Source organism: Galeopterus variegatus, unplaced genomic scaffold (genome assembly GCF_000696425.1).
Source record: "Galeopterus variegatus unplaced genomic scaffold, G_variegatus-3.0.2 Scaffold1207, whole genome shotgun sequence".
Lineage (NCBI taxonomy): Eukaryota > Metazoa > Chordata > Mammalia > Dermoptera > Cynocephalidae > Galeopterus > Galeopterus variegatus.
This window is the reverse complement of record NW_007727318.1, coordinates 227,392-237,951: the sequence shown is the minus strand read 5'-3', so window position 1 is coordinate 237,951 and position 10,560 is coordinate 227,392. Positions and strand designations below refer to the sequence as shown.

The following is a 10,560-nucleotide window of genomic DNA, read 5'->3' as shown; positions in this document are numbered from 1 at the left end:
GGGGGGGGGGGGGGGGAGGAGGGAGGGAGGTTTCGGTAATGGGCCACAATAATCAACCTCATTGTATATCGACAAAATAAAATTAAGGAAAAAAAAATAGTCTAGGTTTAATGTTAGGAGGACACAGTATCAGTCATGGGATCACAAAGAAATTAATTTAAGAAACATTATGACTTTGTGACTGTGGAAGAAGAGGAATAGTCAAGAATTGCTCAAATTTCAAACCTGGAAGAGTGATTGTACTGAAAGCATATTTAGGTGAGGAACCTTTTTTCCTTTTTCTGGGATTTTTATTTTTACATAAACAACATTATAACAATAAAGGGGGAAACATCACTCCCTGATCTTGCCATCCAAAAATATCATCTTTTAAGAATACTATAAACATTTTCCATGTTACCACACTATTCACAATTATGATCTTTAATTGTTACATATATTCCATCAAGTTGATCTAGTAAATTTTATGTAAACATTCCTTCTAGATTGTTCTCAGTTTTTAACTATTATAAATAAAGCTAAAATGAGGCCCTCTGTAATAGCTAATGTTTATACAGTGCTTGCCATGTACTGCTACTCTTATAAGTGTTTTTTATAATAACTCACGTAATCCGTACAACAACCTATAAATTAGGTACTCTTATAGTCCCTATTTTTCAGATCAAAAAAACAAAGCACAGAGAGGTTAAGTAATTTGCCCAAGATCACACAGTGAATGGCAAAAGTGGAATTTAAATCCAGGAAATTTGGCTCCATAGTACACATAGTTGGGGTTTTTTCCTTCAGAATTTTTTTTTTCCCTTAGGACAAATTTGCAAGAATGGGAATATTAGGGCAAAAAGTACAAACTTTTTTATGACAGTAAGTATTATTAATCAACTTAGGTAAGGTGTTTGGGTGAAACATGAGGAGCTCAGTATAAGCCAACATGTTAAATTTTATATGAAAGTAGTATATTTAAGAGGAGATTTCACAACAGGAATTGGGACATGGGCCAAGTACTTAAAGGCTTAGGGGCTAGGGATGGAAAAAGATCTGGAGTCATGATCATAAAGGTGACAGGGAGGTCATAAAAGTAGATCAGACTCCTGAGGGAGAAAATGTGGAGTGAGAAAATGAGAGGATCAGTGAGAGCCTTGGGGCACGCCCACTTTTAGGAGGATGTAGAGTTAGAGGAGTCTGAGACTCAACCTGGGGATCACCAGGTTGGGGACAGAATGAAAAAGAAAGTTTCAGTGGAAAGAGGTTGAGCAAGAGGATCAAAGGAAACAGAGGGCTGGCTGGTGAGCTCAGTTGGTTAGAGCATGGTGCTGATAAAACCAAGGTCCGAGGTTTGGATCCCTGTACCAGCCAGCCACGAGAGAGAGAGAGAGAGAGAGAGACACAGAGAGAGAGAGAGAGAGAAGAAAAGTGAGTTAAGGGCCGGCCTGTGGCTCACTCGGTAGAGTGCGGTGCTGATAACACCAAGGCCGCGGGTTCGGATCCTATATAGGGATGGCCGGTTTGCTCACTGGCTGAGCGTGGTGCTGACAACACCAAGCCAAGGGTTGAGATCCCCTTACCGGTCATCTTTTAAAAAAAAAAGAAAAAAAGAAAAGTGAGTTAAAAACTCCAAAAAGGCCACTCAATTTGACAACTAGAAGATCACTGATGATAGTACCTAGTATGGAAAAAAAACAAAAGTAGGATGTTTGATGTACAGGACAGTAGTGAAAAGATGGGTAATGGGGCTAAGATTAAATAGATGAGGAAAGAGTAAAAAGACAAAGGGGTACTCAGCACAATACACTTAAGGGAATCCAAGGAATTATATTTCACCAGAGAGAGTATGCTTGTAGACCTATTTTGTGTTCTTAATGATCCTAGCTAATGGAAGGGAATAACAGCATGCATAATCCTCAAATAACTTCTATTTGGTTTTGGAATACATTAGAGGAAAATTTCTTTGGCAGGAGAATTTTCTATTTATATTTTGCTTGGGGTACTATATAACTCTTAAGTACTTTCAGGACTCTGTCTGGCATCAGACCCTTAGACTCCTTTCTTATTACTATGAAAACTATCTACAAGTGTGTATTCCCAAGTGCACACCTGGGAGGAGGAAAAGGGTAATTTCGGAGCAGTTTGGAGATACTGGATAGCAGGGGGTAACTGGCCGGTAATTGAAAGGCCAGCATGAGTAACAACTAAAACAAACAGACCATATATAGATAACCAAAGGGTAATTACATTAAGATTCTTTTTTTTTGTAGTTACTTTGTAGCAACTGAGCCAGCTCCCAGGATAGGAAAGTTGAAGGCTCTGTCTTCAGAGCCATCAGAGATAGGACATCATCATTTCAAAAGTTCAATAATAACGGGCCGGCCTGTGGCTCACTCGGGAGAGTGCGGTGCTCATAACACCAAGGCCACAGGTTCGGATCCCATATAGGGATGGCCGGTTGGCTCGCTGGGTGAGCATGGTGCTGACAACACCAAGTCAAGGGTTAAGATCCCCTTACCGGTCATCTTTAAAAAAAAAAAAAAAAAAAAAAAAGTTCAATAATAAAAAGCAACATAAGTTAAGTGCCCCCATGAATGGCATTGAAACTAAAAGTAAAATAGAATCACAGTAGGCTAAGGTAGATGGAGAAGGTTTTCTTCCTGGAAGAGAGAGGACTTGAAGTAGACTGTGAATGATAGGTAAAAGGGTTAAGCCAAGATGAAGGAAGGGACATGTCTGACTTCAGGAATGTGTGAAGAAAAGACATGGGAACAATGAATCCCAGTAAAAATTGTGTGTTTTTAAAGGATTTAAATGGCCATTGAATAAAACTACTTGAAAAGAGAAATGGGGCCAAGCCCGTGGCGCACTCGGGAGAGTGCAGTGCTGGGAGCGCCGCAGCGCTCCCGCCGCGGGTTCGGATCCTATGTAGGGATGACCAGTGCACTCACAGCGCTCACTGGCTGAGCGCGGTGCGGCCAGTCTCAAAAAGGACAAAAAAAAAAAAAAAAGAAAAGAAAAGAGAAATGTTTTCCCCTGAGCATTTCCTTAACCTGAGACCTGTGAATGACTCATGGTGTGACATGAAGGTGACTGCAAAATGTAGAAAAGGTTTGATTGAAATTTATAGATACTAGATACAAATCAAACTAGGACCAAGTCTGCAAACATAAAGCTGCTAACCAAATCCCAAAGAGATGCAAACACTGAGATTCCTCTCAGTTAAAACATTTTATTAATATATGTATAATATATTATTAATAACAGCAGCAGCCACCACATATTGAGTACCTACTAAATTCCAGGTACTTTGCTACATCTGGTGCATACATGTTTCTATTGTCACAACAGTCACATATCCCCCACTTTACAGATAGGGAAACTGAGGCTCAGAGAAGGTCTATCTAGCACCAAAGGCCAACTTATTTTTTGTTACACATACTACCTTTCTACTAAAACAAGGTCCTTTCCTGTTAGTAAATAAAACAAAACACCAACCTGTTCTGAAGTAGATAAGGGAAGAGGCAAGGACCCTAATTCCTTCAGCAGTTCATTTGTTTCCTTGGCGAGCTGATTTGTGGAGTGTTGTAACTGTTGCCTAAGAGAGAAAAGATATGTTTCAGGATGTTGTCACTTCTTGAGAGCTGGTTATACTCAGTGTCACTTTATTCTCAGAGTGTGTCACAATGCAGGGAATGAAGGGCCATTTGAAGAAATGGGCCCTGGATGCCCAGGTTCACAACAAAACCTCAAGCAAGCTCACTTCAAGTCACCTTCACATTACTGAGAAGAAAGAACCTGCCTCAATTACACCTGCTGGAGGAAGCACAGATCAGGAATTTTAACTCTTTGGGGAGAAAAGAAAAGCATATTAGCAGTTCTGATAGAAATATAAGAAGAGCAATTGCCATCCACACCTAAATCTAATAGTTTTAACATATTGAAATCTCTTATAAAATTCTCACATTGTATTGCCCAGGAGTCCTGCAAGGTGATTGTCTGTCACAGTCCACTGACTAGAATCCAGGCATGGGTGGTTGAATGAAATGTGCATTAAAAGCATAGCTTCCTACCTACCCTAGGGAACAACCTCTAAAGATCTATTCCCACATTCTTGCTTAAAGGTGATTCTTTTTCGGCTTTATTCTTGGCTCCTTAGTTGCTTTTTATACCTGACTTTCTGGCATTTCCCTCCAAAATAAAGAAGGCTGTGTTGTTTAAAAATACATAAAGAGGGCCGGCCCGGTGGCGCACTGCTACAGTGCGCCGCTTGGGAGTGCGGCGGCGCTCCCGCCGAGGGTTCGGATCCCACATACAGACCGGTTCCCGCTTACTGGCTGAGCGAGGTGTGGGCGCAACACCGAGGGTTGCGATCCCGTTGCCGGTCCCGGTCTGGTATGGGCGCAACACTGAGGGTTGCGATCCGTTGCCGGACACGAAAAAAGACAAAAAGGAAAAAAAAAATACATAAAGAGTAGGGAGGGAAGGCAATTAAAGAGGGAAGAATATGTAATATATTAAGTGGGATTGGAAAGTAGTGGAAATTTAAACAGAGCTCCTTTCATGCATGATTTCCTCTACTCTCTGGCATTTCTGTAAAGTTTTTAAGGGAGAACAGAAACCACATGCTATGGTCTAAATGTTTGTGTCCCCCCAAAACTTATATGTTGAAATCCTAACCTCCAATGTGATGATATTAGAAGGTGGGGTCATTTTGGAGGTGATTAGATCATGAGGGTGGAGCTCTCATAAATGGAATTAGTACCCTAATAAAAGAGGTCCCAGAGAACTGCCTTGCCTCTTCCAAGTGAGTACACAGCAAGAAGGTGCCATCTATGAAAAAGTGGGCCCTCACCAGACACTATATCTACCAGTGCCTCCAGTACTATGAGGAATAAGTTTTTATTTATAAACTACCCGGTTTATGATATTTTGTTATAGCAGCCCAAAAGGACTGAGACAACACATTAGTGTTTTTTTCACTGCAAATGGGCTTTCAGGATAAAAAATAAGAGGGAGTCTATCAGGAGCCTGAACATCCCAGGGAATACTAAAATATCCAGAGATATTTCATATCTATCTCATATGCTCACAGTAATAACAGTTATTCTCTCACTTCACAATGTCTAGGACAGAAAACAATGATGATTGCTCAGTATATTTTAAAAATGAAGAATAGAACTTCTAAGAGCAGAAGTGGAGTCAAGGAGGATATGATAAGAATCAAGATTCCCTCCTACCAGCCCATTATTCTTTCCTTCAGTCTCCCTTTGGGTGATTCTGAATACATTTTTCTAATATTATATATAGTTGGATATCCAACTAGACTAGATCATCAAGAGTCCTGTGCCAACAAGGAGGCTCATTCAGGCAAAGTAGCGAGCAGAATATAGTTTAAGAGTGGTAGGAATTCCCTTCTCTACTTCCCTAAATTGTTCTGTTAAACTGCCCAAGGGAAGAAAGAATGAGAGTTCAAGGACTCTGAGAAGAATGGAGATGACAATCCATTAATATATATATTTTGTTGCCCCTCTTCTAGATCCAACTATTGAAGTATGTCCTTAACAGGCCCTCACAAAACCCAACCTTGTTAAGAAACTACTCACAGATTTTCCTGTAGCTTGCTTGAGTCCTGCTTCGTTCCTAGTTGGCTCATCAAATTCTTTATCTGAGCAGCTGGAGAGAGGGGGGGAAAAATTTATTTAAAAGAAAAATACATTCATCATGAGCACCCTACTTCTCAGCTCACTGGTCTCTCCATATCCTGAATAAGTACATGCAACTAATAGAAAACATGCTATGAACAAAACCTTGGCATATGTGTTCTTCCAAAAACTAATTACAAGGTTCACTTTTCTCCTATAGAGTAACTATGACACTAAGAACAAGGTGGTTTTGTTTGTCATCCCCAAAGAATTTGCTAATTTTTCCAGGTATCCCATGGCACTGGTTAGAAATTTCATTACCTTTGGAAGAGCCTTGATACCAAATATCAATTGCAACAATAAAAAATTTAAATTCATTAATACACAATAATTTTTCTATAGCAGCCATTTTTGGAAAACAGTGTACACTTATCTTAATGATACATTACCACTGACTGAGTACCTCTGTGTGCCAGACACTACACTAGGAGCTTTGTATACATTCTCTTATTAATTTTCACAGCAACAGTCTGAAGTAGATATATCTTCATTTTGCACATGAGAAAATACATTTAGAGAGGTAAAGTATCTTATATAAGCATACAAAATTAATAAATAGCAGGGCAAAAATTCAATCCAAGGTACATCAGACTCTGATGGCTGTGTTCTTCCAACTGTGCTGTCTGTACTGTGATATAGTCAAACACACAATTTTGTTGAGCATGCTCTATCTTTTCCTAGATATTTTAAGACTAGGAATGGTCATGTTTGAATCCTGGACATTTAAACCCCTAGCCTGGACCAGGAAAGCAGAGGTCCAGAGGAAATAAAAAGGAATAATACTCTGACACCAGCTTGCCTGGGAATCTGAACACCCCTGTCCCTCACTGACTTCTGCAACAGGAATAGAACTCTTGATTTCTTTTTGCCTTGCTTTCCATTTTCTTTTTCTGGCTGGTGGGAAGAGTGGGGGAGATTTATTCATTCACAGAGGTAGGAAGTTGTTGTGTGATTTCTTGTTTGCTTGCTTGCTTTTTATGAGCATTCATTGTCTTCTATTATAGGTAGCTGGAGTACAGGACACATTAATAGAGCATTCTTCACCCAGAAGAAACACACTTATCTTCAAGTTTCAATAGAACTTCACGAAAGATATATGGCTCCTCCAGCCAAAAGACAGTCTCCTTTGTGAGAGCCTTTCCTGTCCTCTGGATTAGTGTCAAAGTTTCACTTGTGAAACACCAGACTGGTAAATGACTGGGTTAGTGGATGAAGATGAGGAAATCAATGTGTATTGTACAATTTGTGAATATTATAGGGACACTGTACATAAAATGCTTCCATGTCCAGTAAGAAAAAAAAATCTGACTTATTAGAATTTTGAAACTTAAAAATTAATTGTTCCAAATTCACTTAATGGTAATGGTGTTCTTTTTTTTTTTTTTTTTTTTAAAAATGACTGGTAAGGGGATCTTAACCCTTGACTTGGTGTTGTCAGCCCCACACTCCCCCAGTGAGCCAACCAGCCATCCCTATATGGGATCCAAGCCCGGGGCCTTGGTGTTATCAGCACCGCACTCTCCCGAGTGAGCCACAGGCCGGCCCAGTAATGGTGTTCTTTTTTTTGTTTTTTTAAAGATGACTGGTAAGGGGATCTTAACCCTTGACTTGGTGTTGTCAGCCCCACACTCCCCCAGTGAGCCAACCAGCCATCCCTATATGGGATCCAAGCCCGGGGCCTTGGTGTTATCAGCACCGCACTCTCCCGAGTGAGCCACAGGCCGGCCCAGTAATGGTGTTCTTTTTTTTGTTTTTTTAAAGATGACTGGTAAGGGGATCTTAACCCTTGACTTGGTGTTGTCAGCCCCACACTCCCCCAGTGAGCCAACCAGCCATCCCTATATGGGATCCAAGCCCGGGGCCTTGGTGTTATCAGCACCGCACTCTCCCGAGTGAGCCACAGGCCGGCCCAGTAATGGTGTTCTTTAAATTAACAAAATTTGGAAGTCACAGTCATAATCTTGTCCCCAATTTGGTCACCAAAAGTAGTAAAAATGCAATCTAAAGTTTATTAAGTACCTTATAATAACAATGATGTGCTAAAATAGTCCATAAGTCTGATAAGAAGCAATAATTAGGCAAAAATCTTCTGATTACTGGGTGACTCTACTCTACTCATTCAATGCAGAAATGAACAACCCAGTCCTTAGCCATATGTACAAGTTATTTTTCCCTAGCCAAAATCACTGCATCATGTAAAAATTTCCAGAGTCAAAGATATATAGGTTTGTGGCACTTCAGATTATGAGTTCACCTTATTTTAAGACCTAGCAAATATGGAACTCCAGGGGCTGTCTGGTTAGCTCACTTGGTTAGAGCATGATGCTGGTAACACCAAGCACCAAGGTCAAGAGTTCAGATCCCCTTACTGGCCAGCTGCCCCCCCCCAAAAAAAAAGAGGAACTCCAATTTCATAATTGAAATATAGGATTCACTTGATTAGAAATTTGCCTTTTGGGCCGGCCCGTGGCTCACTCGGTAGAGTGCGGTGCTGATAACACCAAGGCCCCGGGTTCGGATCCCATATAGGGATGGCCGGTTCGCTCACTGGCTGAGCGTGGTGCTGACAACACCAAGCCAAGGGTTGAGATCCCCCTACCGGTCATCTTTTTAAAAAAAGAAAAAAGAAATTTGCCTTTTGACAAAACTTCCTTAAAATATATCTATTCTGTTAATTGAGGGTTACTTAGAGCTTAATGGTTCCATAAGAAAATGTAAGCACTATAATTACTGCATTCTGCCAAGGTAGCATTATGTAAGATATAAATAACCTTTTTTCTTTATCACTAACATGTGGACTGTCCTTATCTAAGTCAAATGGAAATCAAGATACCACTAAAACTACCAACTGGACAACATTAAATATAAATTATAAAACAGGGCAGGCATTAACATTTACTGAGCATTTTACAATGGGCTAGGTGCTTGATAAGCATTACCTTATTTGACCCCAGCAATTCTTTAAGTATTATTATCCTGGTATTGTGTATGGGCACACTGAACCTCATGAGAATTATGGAACTCATTCATTCATTTTGAGTAGAGTACATATTCTACACTGTTCTATGCACTAGAAAACACTTGTTTTCAAGAAGCTTACATTCTAAGGAAAATAGATAAACATATATCAGGGGATGATAAATAGTATAAAGAAAAATAAATTCAGGTAAGGACTGGAATGACAGCGGTGGGCAGAGGGTACTAGTTTATATATGGTAGTCAGAGAGTCTTCTCTGATAAGGTGACACTGAGCGTAGATCTAAAGGAAGTGAAAGATAAAGCCATGCAGCAATCTGGAGGAGAAGCACTCTAAGCAGAGAGTAATTAGTACAAAGTCCCCACGGCAAGAGTGCTTGGTGTGATTGAGGAACAGCAAGGAGGCCAGGCTGGCTAGAGCAGAGTGAGCAAGAGAGATAAATGGCCAAAGCAGTAATGGAGAGCCAGATTATATGGGACTTTGTAAATAATTATAAGGACTTTGAGTTTTAATGAAATGTGAAGCCACTGATGGGTTTTGAGCAGAGTGTCATAATAACAAGAATTCAAACCCGGGGCTACTTCCAGTGGCTATATTCTTGTGCCACATTATGTTCTCTCAAAAGTCCATCTCTTAAAGGAAATAGAATGTAGTCACACGGGGCAGGCCTAGATTTCCCAGTGTTCCATTTAACCCCACCCTACTTATCTGATACCTCCCTAACTAAATAGCTCTCTGTGCCATATAGGCTGATGTCCTTGCTCTAACCTATTCCCTTTCCCAATTCACTTCCACCTGTGGAAATATTCCTCTGTACTCACCAGAGTCCAGCAGAGCGCCAGGCACCCAGTGGGAACAAAAATAATTATTGATTAATAATTACTGATTAATTGAGTCAGCTTCTCTTTACATCATGGCATGGCACTTTTTTTTTAAAGATGACTGGTAAGGGGATCTTAACCCTTGACTTGGTGTTGTCAGCACCACGCTCACCCAGTGAGCTAACCAGCCATCCCTGTATGGGATCCGAACCTGTGGCCTTGTTGTTATCAGCACCACATGCCGGCCCCAGCATGGCACTCTTTTTAAGGCAGAAGATATGAATGAATATAAGCTAGGAATAATGAGACCTAATCTTAGCCAGACTTGACCACTAACTAGATGTATGGCACTAGGCAAGTGATTTCATTTTGCTAGGTCTCTTTTTCGCCAATTGTAGATAATATTCAGATTTAACTAACACTTATTGACTACTTACTATTTGTGTGGGGTTTTTATTTTCTCTCATTAGATCTTTACAATTATGTGAGGACTAAATGATAAGTACTCCCACCATTGCTCAATTCTAAAATTCAGTAATAATGAAATAGCTCTAGTCCCAGAATGATGCTGTGTAACCAAGGAGTTTTTTTGCAGCCTAAAAGTTTGGCATAGAGAAGCTCCACCTGTGACTTTCTTAACTTTGTAACTGCAAGGTACAAATGGGACTGGACTGATTATATGCCTCTAGAGGGCAGGGACTGCATTCTACTCATTTTTGTATGTGGACAACCACCATGCCCTACACACACACCTCCAGTAAATAGTTGTTTGAATATATGGTTACACGTAAAGGTAGATCCAACAAAAAAGTCAAAGAAGTAGAACTCTTCTTAGAGGTATGTCAGAGTATCAAGTTATTAATCATCTATCAAAATGTATTAACTACCCTAGAGAGCCATGGGAATTTTATAGAATATGGAAAAAATCAATTTATAATCTGTTCTTCTCTGTGTATTCTCAGCTGAGAACTTTTCTGTTTTCTTCCAGACTTTTATCTAGACTTTTCTGATTTTCTTTGTTGAGATGAACCGAATTTGTGGAGTGGCGGTAGAGGGGGTTGGGGGAATTGGGGGG

General features: G+C 40.2%; 1 protein-coding gene across 1 annotated transcript in view; it reads right to left on the bottom strand.

Moving 5' to 3' along the window:
- STX12 (syntaxin 12) overlaps positions 1-10,560 on the bottom strand; it is a 42,179-nt gene that overhangs the window by 16,347 nt on the left and 15,272 nt on the right. The window contains exon 3 of the mRNA XM_008575573.1: positions 3,481-3,580. Coding sequence (XP_008573795.1) covers positions 3,481-3,580 — 100 coding nt within the window. The remainder of the gene's footprint in view (positions 1-3,480; positions 3,581-10,560) is intronic.